Source organism: Suncus etruscus, chromosome 3 (assembly GCF_024139225.1).
Source record: "Suncus etruscus isolate mSunEtr1 chromosome 3, mSunEtr1.pri.cur, whole genome shotgun sequence".
Lineage (NCBI taxonomy): Eukaryota > Metazoa > Chordata > Mammalia > Eulipotyphla > Soricidae > Suncus > Suncus etruscus.
The window spans coordinates 66,885,452-66,907,380 of record NC_064850.1 but is presented as its reverse complement, the minus strand read 5'-3'; the positions used below and the strand labels follow the sequence as shown (position 1 = coordinate 66,907,380).

Sequence of the window (21,929 nt, the reverse complement as noted above, 5' to 3'; positions counted from 1 at the left end):
TTTTTCCTTAATATTTTGCCATTTTGGTGTTGAAGACATTTGCCTTGCTTGCGGCAGATCTGGATTTGATTTTTGGCATCCACTATAGTCCCCAAGCCTGACGGGTGATTTCTGAGAGCAGAGCCAGGAGAAATCCCTGAGCACTTCAGGATGTGACTCAAAAATATTCTTTTGGGGGGCCGGAGAGATAGCATGGAGATAAGGCGTTTGCCTTTCATGCACAAGGACGGTGGTTCGAATCCTGGCATCCCCATATGGTCCCCTTTGCCTGCCAGGAGTGATTTCTGAGCATGGAGCTAGGAGTAACCCCTGAGCAGTACCGGGTGTGACCCAAAAAGAAAAAAAAAATACTCTTTCGAGGCCGGAGAGATAGCATGGAGGTAAGTTTGCCTTGCAACCAGAAGGAAGGTGGTCAGAATCCCAGCATTCCATATGGTCCCCTGAGCCTCCCAGGAGCCATTTCTGAGCGTAGAGCCAGGAGTAACTCCTGAGCACTGCCGGGTGGGACCCCATATTTTGCAATCTCAATGTCAGTGCCCATCCTCTATTCTCTCCAGCAAAACTTAAAGCACATGAAAGTACTTGAAAATATATAATTAGATTGTATTAGTAGGTCAACTGTTCGAGAGCTTTGGAAAAGGCACATTTCTGTACAAGCCATTTTTACTTCTTTATAACTTATCCAGCTCGGCAATTGCTTTTTATTTAATATATATTTAAGCCATTTGAAGCTTAAAATATATACATACATACATACATACATACATACATACATACATACATACATACATTTTGGAAATATGTGGACCACATAGTCACATTATTCCAAAAGATCTACCTAAGGCCCATTTGGACTAGTATAGAACAGCATTTCAAATGGGCAGGCCTAGGTAAGGGACCTTGGGTGAAAATTAAATGGGGTGGGGGCACAGGACACTGGGAAAAGGGAAGGAGTACAGGAGTAGGTGAATGGGTGACACACTAGAAGGAAAGAACTGGAAGCAACTATAAAAGGCTGAGAAACACTAGTGTACAGCAAGAAAGCGTCAAACGGGTGTGGCCCAAAAACCAAAAAAAAAAAGAAAAAGAAAAAGAAAAGAAATTACTTCAGGGGAAATCACTTCCAGGGGTGTTGGGAAAATAAAAAGCTAGAGTACACTTTTTATGCAGGACCCCTAGAATCAATCCTTAGTATCAACACAATATCTTGAACACAGACCAGTGCAGGAAACCCCTGCCCCACAAAATATATATACATACTACCTCCAATTCATTCAGCCTTTGGATACGTGGAGTAAAATGCAGTTTATCAACGTCACATGCAAATGGTGGCTGCCAATCCTAGGGAAGAAGCAAAGGCATTTATTAAAAGAATGCATGATTCTGACATTAAAAAAATGTTTACAACAACAACAAAAAAATGTTTACAAGCCAGTGATAATTCAGCAGTAAGGCATTTGCCTTGCATACAGCTGACCCAGGACGGACCTGGGTTTGATTCCCTGCATCCCATATGGTCCCCCCAAGCCTGCCAGGAGTGATTTTATTTTTTTTGAGCGGGGCGGGAGTCACACCCAGCAGCGCTCAGGAGTTATTCCTGGCTCTGCGCTCAGAAATCGATAATGGCAGGCACCTGGGACCAGATGGGATGCTAGGATTCGAACCACCATCTGTCCTGGATTGGCTGCATACAAGGCAAATGCCTACCACTGTGCTCTCAGCCCCCAGGAGCAATTTTTGAATGAGAGCCATAGAAATAGCACAACAGGGAGGGAGGGCACTTGTCTTGCACACAGCCAATCTCACTTGATCTTTGGCATCACATACAATCCTCTCAGTTGACAGAAGTGATCCCTGAGCAGAGTCTAAGTAAACCCAGAGTTCTGTCAAATGTGCCTCCAAAAGTAAACAACCCCCCCCAAAAAAAATGGGTAAGCACTGAATAAGTGAAAGAAACTTTTGTTTGTTTGTTTTTTGTTTTTTTTGGGCCACACCCGGCGTTGCTCAGGGGTTACTCCTGACTGTCTGCTCAGAAATACCTCCTGGCAGGCACGGGGGACCATATGGGACACCGGGATTCGAACCAACCACCTTTGGTCCTGGATCGGCTGCTTGCAAGGCAAACGCCGCTGTGCTATCTCTCCGGGCCCAGGATTGATTTCTTATTGCAGAGCCAGGAGTAACCCGAGTGCCTGTGTGTGTAGCCCCACCCCAAAAAAAGATGATCAAAATTTCATAGTATTTACACAGTGACTATTATTAAAACACAAAACCAACCCCCAAAAAAATTCCTTTCCAAAAAAGTATTATAAATTGCAAGTTCATGCTGATAATTGCAGAAAATCTCTGTTGAGATTTATTTTATTATTTGTTTGTTTTGTTTTTTTGTTTGTTTTTGAACCACAAGTGCCTGTGTTCAGGGTAGGCCATTCATGTGCAAGACAAAAGCCCTCTCCACTGTGCTATGGCTCCAAGCCCCTACTTGTTCATTAAGTATCATGATTAAATCCAAGACGCCTCATGCTTAAGAAGCTTGTGGTCTACCTCAAAAGCCATATTCCTGGCCTCTAAAAGAAAAAAATTTTTCTTCCTTTTTGTTTTTGCATCACACCTAGTGGTACTCAGGATTTACTCCTGGCTCAGGGGACTATACGGGGTGCCAAGAATCAAACCCAGTTCTGGGGCCGGGTAGGTGGCGCTGGAGGTAAGGTGCCTGCCTTACCTGCGCTAGCCTTGGAAGGACCGCGGTTCGATCCCCCGGCATCCCATATGGTCCCCCAAGCCAGGAGTGACTTTTGAGCGCATAGCCAGGAGTAACCCCTGAGCGTCACCGGGTGTGGCCCCAAAACAAAAAAAAAAAAAAAAAAAAAAAACCAATGACTTACAGAACACTTAAGTTTTTAACACCAACCAGCACAAGCTTAACATTCAGAAAAATACAAAGAATTTTCAAAACCATGTTGAAAATTCACTCTAAGTAACGTGCTATTGATGCCTGCATATGAATAAGTAGAATACTGTTTAATTATAGCAAAGGTTGTCATTGGGAGATTGATATGGAAATTTAGACTCTTAATGTTTATACTCAACAGTGGCTTTACAAAAAAAAAACAACATAAAATCGGGGCTGGAGGGATAGTACAGCGGTAGGGTGTTTGCCTTGCACGCAGCCAATCCAGGACAGATGGTGGTTCAAATCCCAGCATCCCACATAGTTCCCCCATGCCTGCCAGGTACGATTTCTGAGCGCAGAGCCAGGAGTAACCCCCCTGAGCACCACTGAGTGTGACACACACACACAAAAAAAAACACACACAGAAAGGGGCCAGAGAGATAGCATGGAGGTAGGGGTTTGCCTTGCATGCAGAAGGATGGTGGTTCGAATCCCAGCATCCCATATGGTCCCCCGAGCCTGCCAGGAGCGATTTCTGAGCATAGAACAGGCGTAACCATCCCAGAGCGCTGCCGGGTGTGATCCATAAACAAACAAACAAAACAACAACACAGAAAATAGGGGCCAGAGCAGTGGCACAAGCGGTAAAGCATCTGTCTTGTGCACAATAACCTAGGATAGACCATGGTTCAATCCCCCGGCCTCCCATATACTCCCCTGAGCAATTTCTGAGCGCATAGCTAGAAGTAACCCTTGAGCGCATCACCAGGTGTGGCCGAAAAACGAAAAAAATGAAGAAAAAAAAGAAAAATTAGTGTCAAATGTATATTCTGGTTAGTTTACTAAGAGATGAACTAGGAACATATCCACTGCCAGCAGGGTGCCATTCAATCATGGAAATTCCGGTTCTTACTTTGAGGACTCAGGGGGCACACCAGGCAATGTTCAGGGCTTACTCCTGGCTCTGCACTCAGGGATCACTCTTGGCAGGCTCGGGATACCATATGGGATGCCAGGGCACTGAATCCAGTTGGGCCCCAATGAAGGCAAACACCCTATTGCTGAGGCCCACAGATTCTCAGTTTTTAAGTTACCAACATTAATATAAAATTGGTATATAAGGGGGCCGGAGAGATAGCATGGAGGTAAGGCGTTTTTGCCTTTCATGCAGGAGGTCATCAGTTCGAATCCCAGCGCCCCATATGGTCCCCCGTGCCTGCCAGGAGCAATTTCTGAGCCTGGAGCCAGGAATAACCCCTGAGCACTGCCGGGTGTGACCCAAAAACCACAAAAAAAAAAAAAAAAAAATTGGTATATAAAATTTTCAAGATCGTAAGAATTTATTCAAAGGGCATTTTCAGGCTGTTGGAGATAGTAAGGGAGTTGCTTGCACTGCAATTGGCCCCAACTCAATCAGTGAACAATCCATGGTGTCCCAAGCACAAAATGGTGAGTTGGGAGCAACCTCAGAGTTGCTGAGTGCTACTGCATGTGGGCCTCAAAATTTTATCAAATTTTTCCCTGACCCCTTTTATAAAAACTGTAAGTGATTTCAAAAGCATTCAGCTGAGCACGACAAAATTATCTAACTGAATTGTGTTTCCAGTATCACATGTGTTAAATACAGTAAGAATACTTTCTGCTCAATGTAATGGTTTTTGTATGTAAGATATCCTTAAGACACCTATGAAAATGATTGGGGTTACACCTATTGATGTTCAGGGGTTACTCCTGGTCTGCACACAGTAATCACTCCTGGTGCTACTCAGGGGAACATATGGGACAGTGGGTATCACACCCATGTAAGCCTCATGCAAGGCTAAAGCACCCTACCCACTGTGCTCACCCTGGACCCAAAAACATCCTCATTTATAAATAAGAGCAAACAAGGTTATATCCCTAACAGAATCCACTAGCCATTCACTGATGGATGTCTACCAGGAATGCTTTGTCATACAAAGGAATACAGTCACACAAACAGAAATAAAATGTGTTAATAATGCTCCTTATTGGGGCCTGGAGAGATAGCACAGCAGCGTTTGCCTTGCAAGCAGCCGATCCAGGACCAAAGGTGGTTGGTTCGAATCCCGGTGTCCCATATGGTCCCCCGTGCCTGCCAGGAGCTATTTCTGAGCAGACAGCCAGGAGTAACCCCTGAGCACTGCCGGGTGTGGCCCAAAAACCAAAAATAATAATAATAATAATAATAATAATGCTCCTTATTCTTTAGTTCCTTACTTCCCTTGGGGTAGATTTATCAACATTCTTTTGTTCTAAGACCTCCACGCCACAACCACCAAGTGTTCAAGCCCTGCCCCCAAGTATGTGAATCCATACACAACAATGAGAAGTGAATGATGGCCAAATATAGCATATTACATAAAGTTCTGACCTATGAAACACAAAAAAATCACAACTACTTCAACTTTCAAAGTGCTACACTGGGCCAGAGTGATAGCATAGCGAATAGGGTGCTTGCCTGCCTTGTATGCACTTGATCCAGGTTTGATCCTCAGCATTCCACAGGCAGCACCCCCTTTCCCTCCAAAACCACCAAAATTGATTCCTGAGCATCTATGGGTATATCCCAAAAATGAAAAAAAAAAAAAAAAAAAAAAAAAAGAGTGTGACCATTAAGGACTTTATTCTTCCATCTCAACTCTTGCTCCAACCAGAATGTTCAACAACACAACAGCAATTTCAACACAGATTAATGGTTCCTCTATTTTCTTCCCTGTTATTTCTCCAATATTTTCTTTATTGGAAAGGGCAGGTCCTCAACCAGTGCTCAAAATACCTAGAGTTCCTCCAGCAATTTTGGGTCAATTAGACTAAAGGTACCAGGAGCTCCAGGACTCTATTCAGGAGGGTGTTTGTGTTGTGATCAAAACCAGGGTATTCTGTAAGCACACACGATAGACCCCAATATTCATGTCATTCATTGTCCCTGTTTCCTGTCCTGAATTACTGTCATGATCTTGCACACCCAGTGACGATGCTCATTGAGACTGCAATCGATGATGGCCCAGCACACTCAGCCCTGGTGCTCTTGGAGAAAAGTTTCCATCTGTGTTTCCACTGCTTGTGCCATTTTTTCCAAACAGCAGCACTCACATCTTTTTCTGTAGTTGTGGTGCTGATCTGGTTCCACTCTTAGTTCCAGTTTTTGTCCCAGAAACTGCCCTGGGATCACGAACAACAGAGCTATGGGGGACTCAGACAGCCACTGTGCTGCAACCAATCCAACATTCACTTTCACAGCACAGGGTCAAGGAGCTCAATGGCTGAATGCCTGCTTTGCATATGGAAGGCCCAGGTTTGAAGGCTGTAATCTCTTGGTCCCCAGAACATCTTGACAGTAGTAGCCCGAGTAATTCTGGATGTGGCCCAGAAGCAAAATCAAAAAAGTGCCTTTTCATTGTTTTCCTTTTTTGATGTGTTTTGTTTTGGGGTCATACCCAGTGGTGCTCAGGTTATGTAATCACTATGGTCCATCCCTCAATGATCAGAGAGAAAGAAGAAAACTGGAGTCCATCATCCAGCAACTGCCCCAGAGCAGGACCTGCTATTCCAGACACTCAGAGCCCCTCTGTCAGTGCCATCAACAGCCAGATAATCCTGACATCACTTCCATAACTCAATAGCTCTGAAACACTGAAAGCCAAGTATGATGTACATCCTGAAAGGGATATGGAGCCTAGGAAACCAAAACAGAACAGACCTAAGAAAAGTTACTAACAAAAGCTTACTCACTCTAAAAAATGTGTCTAGCGTAAGACATTAATAAAAAGGGGAGTGATATAAGGGTGTATCTACACTAGTCCCTTTTTTTTAGTAATCTAACAAAGTTCTAAAATAAAATCATTTTTGGTTTGTTTTGGAGTCATTCCTGGTTCTATGCTCAGGGATCACTCCTCGTTCAGAGCTCAGGGAAAAAATACAAAGCTCTGAGAGAAAATCAAATCCAGGCTGACACATACAAGGCAAGCACCATACCCACTGTATTATCTCACCAGGCCAATTTGTACTTTCTGTTTTCGTTTTGGGGCCATACCCAGTGGCACTCAGGTTACTCCTGGCTCTGCACTCAGAAATCGCTCCTGGCAAGCTCAGGGGACCATATGGGATGCAGGATTCGAACCACCGCCCATCCTGGGTCTGTTGCGTGCAAGGCAAACACCCGACCGCTATGCTATCTCTCCGGTCCCCAACCAATTTGTACTTTTAAGATTTTCACTGGATAGAAGCAACAAAGTGTAAAACACAAAGATTTTAGTGAACCAATCCTCCATGGACTAGTGATGCCTTCAAAAGATGAGCAGAGAAACTTCTTACACACTTAACTCCTACCTGTCCAGTTTCCTTTTTTATTTCTTTATTGTTGCTTATTATTTGTTTTTTGGTAGGGTCACAATCCGGTGATGCTCAGGTATCACTCCAAGCTTTGTTCTCAGGAATCACTCCTGGCAGTGCTCAGAGGGCCATACAGGATGCTGGAGCTTGAAGCCAGGTCAGCCCATTGCAGTACTATCTTTGGCCCTTATTGCATTTTGGAGGTGGGAGGGTCATAAATAGGTATGTTCAGGGATTATTCCTGTCTCAGAGTTCAAGGATCACTCCTGGAGGCTAAAGTGACAAAAGGTAGGGCATCTATCTTGCATGGAGTTGACCAGGGTTCAACCTCCGACATCCCTTGAGCACTGCCAGGAATAATTCTGAGTACAGATTCAGGAGTAACCCTTGAGCATCACAAGATATGGCCCAAAACCCAAAATAATAATAATAATAATAATAATAATAATAAAAGGATTATTCCTAAAGGTGGGTGTTCTTTACATGACTGTAATCATACAAGTACAATTATATTTGTAATCATGGTGTTTAAATAAAGATAATTAAAAAAAAAAAGGGTAGGGGGACTACATGGGGTACCAGAGGATAGAACCTGAGTTATCAAAAAAGACTAGAAAAAGGGCCAGATTCTCTATCCATCCTCTCTTGCTGGAGGCTAGCTCTAGATGGCATGGGGTTGGGGGAGACCCCATGTAGAAGGCCTTCTCCCTAACTTGGATGTGCTGGGAGCCTTGATAGGCCCCCAGCCTTCCCCTCTTCTGCCCCTGGCCTCCAGGCCTTCTGGGGTTCCAGCCCAGGCGGCCAGACAAGGTGGGTGTAGGTGAGGTCCCTCCTGGATGAGGTCCCAAGCTTTCCCCACCCTTCCCCCAGCTCTAGGGTGGGAAGGGCATGGGGTGTAGGGCAGGCAGATCCTGGCTTCCGGCTCTCTATCCATCCTCTGTTGAGCTGGAGGCTAGCTTTAGCCGCATGGGATTTGGAGAGACCCCATGTGGAAGGCCTTCTCCCTAACTTGGATGCGCTGGGAGCCTTGATAGGCTCCCAGGCTTCCCCTCTTCTGCCCCCGGCCTCCAGGCCTTCTGGGGTTCCAACCCAGGAGGCCAGAAATGGTGGGTTGGGGTGTGCTGAGATTTGCTTGGTTGCGCTAAGTTTGTCACTGGCAATTTCTGACTAGTCCACATATGGAAAACTGCGTGGGGGCTAGCTCACGCAGCATGTATTAAGAGTATCCCTTATCTTTATGTTTGTTTTGCGTATCCAGAATGTCCATTTTGTATTCTTCCCTTTCCCACACCCCTACAAAGCTCATTTTTACTCCTTAACTCTCTCACACACACACCCCCAAACATCACTAACCCACATTACTCTTTTTTTTTTTTTTTTTTTTTTGGATTTTGGGCCACACCCGGCAGTGCTCAGGGGTTACTCCTGGCTGTCTGCTCAGAAATAGCTCCTGGCAGGCACGGGGGACCCTATGGGACACCAGGATTCGAACCAACCACCTTTGGTCCTGGATCAGCTGCTTGCAAGGCAAACGCCGTTGTGCTATCTCTCCAGGCCTCTATTTTGTGTTTTTTCTCTGACAGCTATAAGTCTTACTAAATATTCTCTTATACAGTGACGATTCTAACTACTTTTTATCTTCTGTTTATGAGCTGTTCAACAAAGAATTTTGTTGAAAGAGTCCCCCAGTTTAATGCTTATGATTGAACCATGTCATGGGGATTATTGGGCTTGTTCTTATGGCCCCCATATGTACCAATAACGCCACGTGGCATTGCTCCTTTTTTGCATAGGCACATTAAAATGGGAAAATACTATACATACAAATAAGATCCTATCTAATAGAGATTGGAACACACAAGTCTTGTAGTGCAAAGGGACCTTACACTCTGAACATTGACATAACGACCTGGCACAGGCCTCAGAAGAAAGGGCATTTTCCATTCACCCCTAAACCAGGGAAGCCATCCACGAAACATCCAGGTTTGTCTATAACATCATCTGGAAGCAATCGTCTACCACGGAAGACCCTACCACTGCTCAGACATCGACCTGCTCAAAAGAGACTTCCCTTAACACTGAGAAGACTTAACAACAACGACCTGCTTACAGGACAGGGCTTCTTGCATTGCCCTTTAATGTTGAGGTGAAACGAGAAGACGCTCCACATCATGACTTCAATGTAGGATATGCAGATTCCAGGATCTTTAATACAGAAACATGATACCAACAACAGAGACTGTGTGAAAAGTGTGTTGGCACTACGGACAATGTCTTGGATTGGACGATAACTTGCCTGGAGCCTAGAGTTGGTCTTATGCCAGGAAACTTCAGGGGTAGGATCTCTTTGTATTTAGGCCAAGGGTATTCCTTTCCATGCCTCTCATATTTTGGTGGGCCTATGCAAACAATTGCCACTCTAACACCATTTTTACTGTGCTCCTTTGACTCTAATCCTTAAAAAAAAAAACCCACTTAAAATTTAAGGTTAACTTAAGCTAATATGCATGTACATGGAAATGTAAAAAATACTATGCCTCTAATGTTTAAGGAGTTACGTAAGTTTTATGGCTTTAGATTGCCTTGTGTGCTGTTAAGAAGTATTATAATGTGTTACAATCTGGGGAGTTGAGGGACAAAGTAATTGTACATGGATTCTGTTTTATTTATCTTAATGTTCTTTGGCTGAAACTTCAAAGTTAAGATATCAGCAAGGGGACTTCATCTGAGAATTATGTTATGGGTGATTGTCCTTCCACTGTAACTTTACCTTGTCCTCTTTCTTTGCATCTTTGTTCTCATAATTTAAAATAAAAAAAAATTTAAAAAAAAGAAAAAGGGCCAGAGAAATAGCCCAGAGGTTGGGCATTTGTCTTGCACCAGGACAGACCTGGGTTTGATTCCTGGCATCCCATACAGTCCCCCAAGTCTGCCAGGAGCAATTTCTGAGCACAGAGCCAGGAGTAACCCCTGAGTGCCACCAGGTGTGGCCCAAAAACCAAAAAAATAAAAAAATCCAAATCCCTCAAGAATATCTTCCCCTCAACTACCATGTCTCAGACTTAAGGATAACGAAAAGCGCTTATTAAACTATTTGGGGGAGGGGGGGAATGGCAGAAGAATTGCCTGAACCTGGATGCATGTCACCAGCATGCTGACATGATATTTACAACAGTTCTAATTGCTACCAGGCAGGAAGATCAGTTATTTCAGGTGACTTTTTTTTTGGTTTTGGTTTTCTGAGTCACACCCGGCACGTCCAGGGGTTACTTCTGGCTCCATGCTCAGAAATTAGCCCTGGCAAGCTGAGAGGAACACATGGGATGTCGGGGACTGAATCTTGGTCTGTCTCAGGCCATCTGCGTGCAAGGCAAAAGCCGTACCGCTATCACCTCAGGTCCCTGGAAACAATCTTAAATACATGATCCAAAATGCCCATATTTGAATGGGGGGTTCAGGTAGAAGTAAGCCCCGAGTGTAGAGCCAGGAGTGTAAAGCCAGAGAAGCCTTGAATACTGCAGGTATCAAAACCAAAAATTCAAAGAAGACTGGAGCTGAAGAGTTAGTACAGGGAAAGGGCACTTGTCTATTCTGACTTCCAGCACCACAAAGTCCCCTGAGCACAAAGCCGAGGGGGGGGGGGGCAGTGCTACACTGCACGTTATAGTCCAAATATCTTTCTCCACCCAAATAAATCTCCCTTAAAAATCTTTAAGATCACACCTGACTGGACCTTTCCCACTGTCAGTTCATTTATATTTACATAAGAAAAACCTGCCACGGGGCCAGAGGGATATAGCGGTAGCTAACCCAGGTTTGATTATGCGGCATCCTAGGCTTCTTATGTAGTCTCCCAAAACAATCAAGAGAGATTTCTGAGCGCAAAGCCAGGAGTAATCCTAAGTAATGCTGGCCCAAAAACAAACAAACAAAAATATAACCTCACAGCCCATTCAATATACTGCAATTCTGATCATGCTTGAATATAAAGTCAGGCCTGTTGCAAAGAAAAATATACTAAAACAACAAACATAAGAGCTAAAAGAAATTTAGCCTGTAATATGTGAGACCAAATAAATAGTGTGGTTTTGTAGCTTTGTAGCATTAACCCTCTTCAACTTAGTTTTCCTGAGATTTACTGACTCACTGAATATTGCCACACAAATTCATCTTAAAGAAGAACCTATTCTGGGCTGGAGAGATAAGGCGTTTGCCTTGCATGCAGAAGGACAGTGGTTCGAATTCTGGCATCCCATATGGTTCCCCAAGCCTGCCAGGAGCGATTTCTGAGCATAGAGCCAGGAACCCCACCCCCCCAAAAAAGAATAACCTATTCTAACTGAAATATGAGACAGTACAACAGGCAGGATGATCCCCACCACCCCATTTGTCCCCTAAGCATTGCCAGGAGTGATCCCTGAGCACAACCAGTGTGATCCATAACAAAACAAAATCGGGAGAGTAGTTGAAGCCCAATTGGATCAGATTTCACTGAAAGCATTAATTAGCTGCTGGAATCAAGACACACAATCTGATATTTATTTATAAAAAGTTATTACCTACATTTCCTGGAAATACATAAAGATTGGCAGCTCAGTCTAGAGTTGACAGAAAAATCATCGTTGTAAAGTCTTACCAAGACTGAAATACTGAGAAGCTAGAGAGTTAGTACAGTGTTAAGGTGCTTGCCTAGGATGAGCATCACATCATGTACAATTCAAACAGCTCCAGGAGTGGGCCAAGGAGACAATACAGTGGATAGAGCACCTGCCTTTTACGTGGACAACCCAGGTTCAATCCCCATTATTCAATATGGTTACCCAAACACCATCAACATGGTCCCCCAAACATCACCAGGAATAATTCCTCAGTAGAGAGCTAGGAATAACTAACTTCTGAACACCAGTAGGTATGCGCTGCACCCCAAAAAAAACCTCCAGGAGTGAGGTGCTCCCAAAACTAAGACTGAAATATTAACTGAAGAAACCTGTTTTCCCCTTAGTATATTACCTGACTGCCTAATTAGAAGGTCTTCTTTCTTCCTTAGACTGCTGTTTCTGTGGTGTTGTCCTGACTGACTCTTCATTCTACACCATTTCATCCCTACACCTGTCCTAACTCAAAGCCTTCCAGAGATCACAGGCAGCCCCCTTCTCCAACTCTATTGCACCCACCTATAAACCACCCCCCACCCCAAGACTCTTGGAACTTGCTAGTGCCATTCTTTTTGTTTGTTTGTTTGTTTGTTTTTTTGTTTGGGGGGCACACTGACAGTGCTCAGGAGTTAACACTGGCTCAGAAATTACTCCTGGCAGGCTATGAGAATCATAAAAAGTGCCAGGGATGGAACCTCTGAAGGCTGCATGCAAGGGAAAAGCCCTACCTGCTGTGCGCTCCAGCCCCCTCCACTCCTTGCTTTTTCAAAAAATTTAGATAGCAAGATTACAAAGCTGCCAACAAAACATGTAAGGAGGAAAATGTCCAGAGTCCAAACCCACCACCAATGTTAGGTGTCCACATTAGTGTCCCCAGGGTCCCTCTTTCACATCCCCATCCTCCTGAGCAAGCTGTTGCTTTGATTTGATAAGGATAGTTTGACTCATGTTTATAACAGTGTAGTTTTTAAGGTTTTAATGTATGCTTTACACACACACCCCACCCAAGTGCCTTATTCTGTTTTTCTGGGTCAAGCTCAAAAGGAGGGAACAGTTGGGGGAACTCCTGAGACTACACTCTCCAATTAAAGATAAAGGGTCTTCTCTCAAGTTCAGTAGTGAGGAATTCCAACACAAATTAGTCAAAATAACCAAATGTATCTGAAATGGTTATATTTACACAAATAAACTAAGAAAATGAAGGCATATGATTAAATTTTTTGAATGTTTATTGTTGGCAAATATAATACACAAACCTAAATGGTACTAGCATGGAATAGACCGTACTTTTCTCAATTAAATTCCCAGCAGACCACTGTGGACTATAAGGAAGACAAAGCAATAGTCTGGTGGGGAGGACACTTGCTTTGAATGCAGATGAACCAGGTTCAATTCAATCCCCGGCATCCAATATGGTCCTGAGCACCAACACAAATAATTTGAACCCAGTGCCAAGAGTAGAAACCCCTGAGCATCACTGGAAGTAGTCCAAAAAAGAAAAAAGTGTCTGGGAGGAAGAGTTAGGAGGTTGGAATGCATAAATTTTTTACAAAGCAGAAGTCAACTCTGACAAATCTCTTTACAGACCTTTCTCATCTGGCCCACAAATTAAAAAGTGTACCAGAATTCAAATTCTTGGATTCTTTCTGTTCTCAAGGTCTCTTGCCTCTAAGTGGAAGTCCTCTTACCATCTGGTTTAAATATCACCAAGTGATGAGTTAATACAACCACACAAAGAAACAAGGAGACCGAGACTTAAAGACCTGGCAATTATGTGGTTTGGATAGGGATTTGTTCTTTGTTTCTTGTTAGATTAGAGCAATATGGTCATGTTTTCTGTCCTCTCAGGTATGCATGCTTCATATAATTGTGTGCTTAAAAGTGCTCTGAGGCCAGAGTATAGTGGTTTAGGCTCTTGCCTCACACTTGACTGACCTGGGTTTGATTCCCGGCACCAATGATGATCACTGAGTAGAACCAGGAATAAGCCTTGAGCGTCACCATGGGCATGCTCTACCCACCCCCAAATAAAAGTGCTCTAGGACCATATAGATAGCTCAAAAGGTTATGACCATACTTTGCATGCAGATTTTAGTTCAAACCCCAAGCCACATAGACCCCTGAGCAGAAAAATCAGACTCCAAGATCAAAAGAACAATCATAGACACCACTAGTGGTGCATAACCCTTATACACACACCTCCAAAATATGAAGCCAGAGCAATAGCACAGCTGTAGGGCATCTGTCTTGTATGCAGCCAACCAAGGAAGGACCCAGGTTTAATTCCCAGCATCCCATATGGTTTCCAGAGCCTGCCGGGGCGATTTCTGAGTGCAGAGTCAGGAGTGGCCCTCTGAGCACAAAAAAAAATAAATAAAAATTTACTTTTGAAAATGAGTAAAAGGCCAGAGAGACAGCACAGCAGTAGGGTGCATGCCTTGGACATGGTTGACTCAAAATCAATCTCCAGCATCACATATGACCCACTGAGCCTGAGCCTGCTAGGATCCTGAATGCAAAGCCCTGAACACAACTGGGAATGATAAGCAATCGATCGATGCCATCAACAGATAGACTGACAGATAGACAGACAGATATATGATAGATAGATTAAAAATGCTCAAAAACACATTATGTGTTAGGACATTACATCAGAACTCTGACAATTACAATTGGTCAAATCAGTGAGGTGACAAGAATTAACCTAGGGGAGACCAGACCGATAGCACAACAGGTAGAGCATTTGCTCTGCACAAACCCAGGTTTGATCCCTAGTATCCCATACGGTTCCCCCCCAAGCCTGTCAGAAGTGATTTCTGAGCACAAAGACAGGAGTAGCCCCTGAACTCCATCAGATCTAGCCCAAAAACAAAATAACAAAACAAAAAATTAACCTAGGTATGCACAAAAATCTTCACAGACCCACACATAGGGAGCCAGCTATGAAATTAGTAAAACTGAGATAACAGTCAGCCTGCATGTTTTTATTTTATTTTATCTCGTTTTGGAGCCACACCTGACTGAGGCAGAGCTTACTACTTACTTAGTCCTAGCTCTGGCTCAAGGATCACTGGGCAGAGGTCAAGGGACCATATAAGATGCCTGATATAGAACCAGGGTTGGCAAATGCAAGGCAAGCACCAGCCCCTAAAATAGCATATAAAAACAACAATTTCCACACACCATGTATGTAAAGTATTTTTATTTTAAAGAACCGTGATTTACAAAATTATCGATAGTTGAGTTTCAGGAATATAATACTTCAATACCAATCCCATCACCACCAGGGTCCACTCCCCATCATCAGTGTAAAGTCTACTTAATATTTCAAGAAATAGGGCCAGAGAATAGCACAGCAGTAGGGCATTTGCCTTGCATGCTGCAGACCCAGGACAGACCCCCGGGTTCAATTCCTGGCATCCCATATGGTCCCCCTGCCAGGAGCCAGCTCTGAGCACAGAGCTAAGAGTAACCCAAGCACCATTGGGTGTTCCCCCCCAAAAAAAATTTTTTTTTACCTCTAAGAATTAAGTACTTAGGGGAAGGCATGATAGCACAACAGGTAGGGTGTTTTGCCTTGCATGTGACAGATCCGGGTTCAATCCTCAGCATCTCATATGGTCCTCCAAGCCACTCAGGAGTAATTCCTAAGTGCAGAGCCAGGAGTAACCCCTGTGCACTGCTGGATGTGGCTCAAAATCAGAGGGGGGGGGGGAGAGAGAGAAAGAGTAAGAAAGAGAGAGAGAGAGAGAGAGAGACAGAGACAGAGACAGAGACAGAGACAGAGAGACAGAGAGAGAGACAGAGAGACAGAGAGAGAGAGACAGAGAGAGAGAGAGAGAGAGACTACTATACTACTACTAGCAGTAGCTCAGTTTGGGTGGTAAAACTGCTTTGTATTACTATGCATGTCCATTACGTTCATGTGTAAGCACTTTGATTCAATGTCTTCACCACAAAAAAAAAAATTGTAAAAAAATAATTAAAAAAAGAAAAATTAATAATTAAAAAATATACAGGGGCCAGAGCGGTGGCACAAGCAAAAGGACATTTGCTTTATACACACTACTTAGGGCAGTCTGCAGTTCGATCCCCCGGCCTCCCATATGGTCCCCCAAGCCAGGAGCGATTTCTGAGCGTATAGCCAGGAATAACCCATGAGCATCACCGAGTGTGGTCCAGAAAAGGAAAAAAAAAAAAAAAAAAAAAACGGGGCGGGATCAATAGCACAGCAGCTGGGCATTTATCTTGCACTCAGCCAAGCCGAGGCTCAGTTCCCAGCATCTCATATGGTTCCCTGAGCTTGCCAGAAGTGATTTCTGAGCACAGAGCCAGGAGTAACACCTGAGCACCACCGGGTGTGATTCCCACCCCCCCAAATAAAAAAATAAAAGCAAAGCCAGAGCAATAGTACAGCAGGTAAAGCCCTAGCTTTGCACATGGCCAACTCAAGTTCGATCCCCAGCATCCCTTCTGGTTCCCTGGGGCCAGCAAGAGTGATACCACAGTGCAGAGCCAAAAATAATCTCCAAGAAGCTAGAGTGATAGCGGTAGGGCGTTTGCCTTACATACACGGCAGACCCGGGATGTACCTGAGTTCACTTTCTGGCATCCCATATGGTCCCTAAAGCCAGGAGCAATTTCTTGTTTGTGGTTTTGTTTGTTTTTGAGTCACACTTGGCAGCACTCAGAGGTTACTCATGGCTCTGCACTCTGAAATAGCTCCTGGCAGACACAGTGGACCATATGGGATGCTGGGATTCAAACCAGTCAGTCCTGGATCGACTGCATGCAAGGCAAACACCCTACAACTGTGCTATCTCTCCGGCCCCCAGGAGCTATTTCTGAGCTCAGCGCCATGAGTAATCCCTGAGCATCACCGGATGTAAAATAATAATAATAATAATAATTTGAGTATGGTCCAAAAACAAACAAAAAAATTTTAAATAAAATGAAACCATCAGGGGCCGGGAAGGTGGCACTAGAGGTAAGGTGTCTGCCTTGCAAAGCGCAGGACAGACAGCGGTTTGATCCCCTGGCGTCCCATATGGTCCCCCCAAGCCAGGGGCGATTTCTGAGCACATAGCCAGGAGTTACCCTTGACCGTCAAATGGGTGTGGCCCAAAAAAACAAAAAAAGGAAGCATCAAGTAAATAAGCTTGATTCAAGATTAAAACAAACATCACAAAAGTTTACATACCAATTAAGTATGGGGAGGAGGCCAAGAGAGATAGTTCAACAGGTAAAATACTCCCATGTGGTTCCCTAAACCCATCTGGATTATCACTAAGCAGAGAGCAGTAATAAGCCCTGAACACTGCTGGGTGTGCCACCTCCAAAACAAAAGAAACTCAAATTATGTAAAAAAGATGTGCTGGGACAAAAAAAAAGGGGGGGGGTTAAGTATATTAGTTTGAGGGGCCTAAGTGATAGAACAGGTAGGGTAAGTTTGCCTTGCGTGCATGGGGCAAACCCAGGTTCCATTCAATATGGTCCCCCTGATCAATATGTGATCAATATGATTGCACCTGCTGGAGTGATCACTGAGAGTCCCCCCAATAAAAAAAAAAAGTTCAAGTGTGATTTTGCTGTCCTGATGATCAAAGTAATCAGTTTTACCACTGCCTCTTCTACTTTCACACTCCAACTAAATTAATAGAAGAAATGGTGTATTTCTTGCTCAGTGCTAGGCAACAAACCTAGGACCTCACATGCAAGACAAGTGCTCTCTACCAATGAGCTATATTCCCAGCCCCCTAGTTAAAATATTAAAAATTCAAATTCTGGGACAAGAAAGATATTACTGGAGTTAAAGTGCTTATCTTATTATACACAGCCAACCCAGATTTGACAACTTGCAGAGCATATGGTAACTCAAGAGTATTTACTGTCAGGAGTGAATCTGAATACAGAGTAAGGAATAAGCCCTGAGCGCTGCCGGGTTTGACCCAAAAAAAAAAATATGTTGGAGAGAGGGCCAGAGCACTGGCACAAGTGGTAGGGCTTTTACCTTGCACACACTAACCTAGGACGAACCAAGGTTCGATCCCCTGGCCTCCCATATGGTCCCCTAAGCCAGGAGCAATTTCTGTGTGCATAGCCAAGAGTTAACCCCTGGCTCAAAAACAAAGCAAACAAACAAACAAAAAGATGTTGGAGAGATACTACAATGGGTAGGGCAATTATCTTGCATGCAGCCAGCACCTGAAATAGTCCTAAAACCACCAAGAATGATCCAAGACTGCATAACCAGAAGTAAACCCTCAGTGTGTGGCCCCAAAGAAAATAAAAACCAAAAATAATAAAAGGGGGCCAGACTAATAGCACAATGGTTAGGTAGGGTGTTTGCCTTGCATGCAGTCAATCCAACCTGTGTTCAATCCTGTTATCCTATGTGCTCCCAAATTTGCCAGGAGTGATTTCTGAGAGCAGATCCAAAAGTAACCCAAGTATAGTCAGGTGTGGACCAAAAACGAACAAAAGTTTTTTAAGAAAATAATAGATAAATTGTCAGTAGAGAAAATACAGTCTTCCATCTGCAGTATTTTTGGCAGTACCACAGTGACGTTAGAGGAAGGGAATAAAAAGGACACAAAGCTCATCTGTGTATATATACAAGACAGCCAAAACAGACCTGCACCCCAGATGTCCTAAAATACTTTACACAGTTCTACCTAAAAAAAAAAATTGGGGGCTATAGTAATAGCACAGTGGTAGGGCATTTGCCTTGCACACAGTCAACTCAGGACACTCAGGTTCGATTCCCACCATCCCATATGATCCCGAGCCTGCCAGGAGCCATTTTGAGCGCAGAGCCGGGAGTAACTCCTGAGAACTGCTGGGTGTGACCCAAATAAATAAGTAAGTAAATAAGAATTTCCATCTCATTTCTTAAAAGATCCAAGTATAGAGGCCAGAGCAATAAGTAGAAAAGGGAATCTTGCCTTACACACTAACTAGTGTTCAATTCCTAGCAACCCACCGAGCAGAGAAGAGAGCCAGATTTAGTCCCTGAGTCCTGCCAGGTGTGGTCCATAAACAAAATGTTCCAGGTACAAAAAGTTTCAGCAAGGGGCTAGATGGTACAGTGGGCACACATGGCCAATGAGGGTTCAATCTCCAGCACCCCATATGATCCCCACGCCCACCAGGAGGGGGTCAGAAAGATAGCACAGCTGTAAAGAGTTTTTGCCTTGAAAGCAGCAACCCAGGGTGGACAAGGGTTTTATTCCCAGCATCCCATATACTCCCCTCCCCCACCTGCCAGGAGCAACCCCTGAGCACCACTCGATGTGGCCCAAAAACAAAACAAAACAAACAAAAAAACCCAAGCCCGGGCCAGAGTGGTGATGCAAGCAATAAAGTGTCTGCCTTCTTGCACGTGCTAGCCTAGGATGGACTGAGGTTCAATCCTCCAGCATCCCATATGGTTGTCCCCCCCCATGCCAGGACCAATTTCTTTTTTTTTTTGGGGGGGGGGGGGTCCACACCCGGCAGCGCTCAGGGATTACTCCTGACTCTATGCTCAGAAATCACTCCTGGCAGGCTCGGGGGACCATATGGGTGCCGGGATTCGAACTGATGACCTTCTGCATGAAAGGCAAATACCTTACCTCCATGCAATCTCTCCAGCCCCTCTTTTTTTTTTTTTTTTGTTTTTTTTTTTTTGTTTTTTTGGGCCACACCTGTTTGATGCTCAGGGGTTACTCCTGGCTAAGCACTCAGAAATCACCCCTGGCTTAGGGGGACCATATGGGACGCCGGGGAGGTCGAACCGAAGTCCTTCCTTGGCTAGCGCTTGCAAGGCAGACACCTTACCTCTAGCGCTACCTCACTGGCCCCACCAGGAGCAATTTCTGAGTGCATAGCCAATAGTAACCCCTGAGCATCACCGGGTGTAGCCCAAAAACAAAACAAAAAAAAAAGGGGGGGTCGAAGCAATAGCACAGCAGTAAGCCTTGCATGCAGCCAACACAGGACGGACCTCGATTCAAGTCCTGGCATCCCAAATGGTCCCCCGAGCCTGACTGGAGTGACTTCTGAATGCAGAGCCAGTAGGAACTTGGTTTGTTTTTGTTGGTTTTTTTTTTGATATTTTTTATTTAAATAACATGATCATAGTTGGGTTAGTCACAAACAGAACACCCCCCTTAACCAGTGTAATATTCACCTTCCCCATTCCCATCCGCTGCCTGTATTCGAGACAGGCATTCTGCCAGTAGTAACTTCTGAATGCCATCAGGTTTGACCCAAAAACCATAAAAAAAATCAATTAAACAAACAAAACCCCACCAGAAGTGATCCCAGAGTGCAGAGTGAGAATAAGCCCTGAGCACTGCTGCATATGGCCCCCCAAATTACAAAAGCCAACAAAAAAGTTTCATCTAAACCAATAGAAGGGGCCAGAGAGATAGCAATGTGAAGGGAGTTTGCCTTGCATGTGGCTTGATCCCCAGAATCAATTACGGTCCCCTGAACACTGTCAAGAATAATTCCTGAGCACAGAGCCAGGAGCATTGCTGGGAGTAGCCAAAAGGAAAAAGAAAGCTGAAACAGTTTTAAAAAAAAAAGGGGGGGGGGTATGGTATGGCGTCTGCCTTGCACACGGCTGATCAGGGATGAACCCGGGTTCAATTCCTGGCATCCCATATGGTCCCCATGCCTACCAGAAGAAACCCCAGAGCATCTCTGGGTATGACCCAAAAACCAAAAAATAAAAAAGGTGGGGCCGGGCGGTGACGCTAGAGGTAAGGTGCCTGCCTTGCCTGCGCTAGCCTTGGACGGACCGGGGTTCGATCCCCCGGCACCCCATATGGTCCCCCAAGCCAGGAGCGACTTCTGAGCGCATAGCCAGGAGTAACCCGAGCGTCACCAGGTGTGGCCCAAAAATAAAAAATAAAAAAATAAATAAAAAGGTATAAACCTAACTGTTTCTAAACACATATAGCAATGGTAATTTAAGAGAAATTAGTGACCTGTTAATTTTTTTTATTTTTGCTCTGGGGTCAGACCCTGCATATCGATACTCAGTCACCATTCCTCCTTCTGTAGCTCTTGGCTTGGGGGGGTCTCACTCTGGTGGTGCTGAGGGACTAATGAGGTGCTGAGGATAGATCCTGGGTCTCACTTATGTATGCAAAGTATGTGTTCCAGCCTGTTGAACTCTCTCATCTGGCAACTAGTTAAATTTTTCATTAAGAAAAAAAAACGGAGAGATGGCATGGAGGTAAGGCGTTTGCCTTTCATGCAAAAGGTCATCAGTTCGAATCCCGGCGTCCCATATGGTCCCCCGTGCTTGCCAGGAGCAATTTCTGAGCACGGAGCCAGGAGTAACCCCTGAGCACTGCCGGGTGAGACCCAAAAACCAAAAAAAAAAAAAAAAAAGAAAAAAAAACGGGGGCCAGGAAGGTGGCGCTAGAGGTAAGGTGTCTGCCTTACAAGCGCTAGCCAAGGAACGGACCGCGGTTCGATCCCCCGGCGTCCCATATGGTCCCCCCAAGCCAGGGGCGATTTCTGAGCACATAGCCAGGAGTAACCCCTGAGCGTCAAACGGGTGTGGCCCAAAAACAAAAACAAAAAAAAAAAAAAAAGAAAAGAAAAAAAAAACCGGGGCCGGGTAGGTGGCGCTGGAGGTAAGGTGTCTGCCTTGCAAGCGCTAGCCAAGGAAGGACCGCGGTTCGATCCCCCGGCGTCCCATATGGTCCCCCAAGCCAGGGGCGATTTCTGAGCACATAGCCAGGAGTAACCCCTGAGCGTCAAACGGGTGTGGCCCAAAAAAAAAACAAAAAAAAGAAAAAAAAAACCTTAAAGCATTACATGCAATTTCACAGCACTGTTCCAAGCATCTTCTAATCATGAACAGAAATGTCACATTGCCCTACAACCAATTTTCTTCATTAGCCTGGTTCATAAACTTGGAAATGTAAGAAGCAAACTCACCACAGAACTCATTTGAGAGTTAATGGCAGAGGGTCCAGAGTGGCAGTACAGTGGAGGAAGGCTAACCCAGTTTGATCCTGGGCACCACA

At 44.5% G+C, this 21,929-nt stretch overlaps 1 protein-coding gene across 1 annotated transcript in view; it reads right to left on the bottom strand.

Moving 5' to 3' along the window:
* KDM5B (lysine demethylase 5B) overlaps positions 1-21,929 on the bottom strand; it is a 90,491-nt gene that overhangs the window by 61,465 nt on the left and 7,097 nt on the right. The window contains exon 2 of the mRNA XM_049770583.1: positions 1,264-1,341. Within this exon, the coding sequence (XP_049626540.1) occupies positions 1,264-1,341 (78 nt within the window). The remainder of the gene's footprint in view (positions 1-1,263; positions 1,342-21,929) is intronic.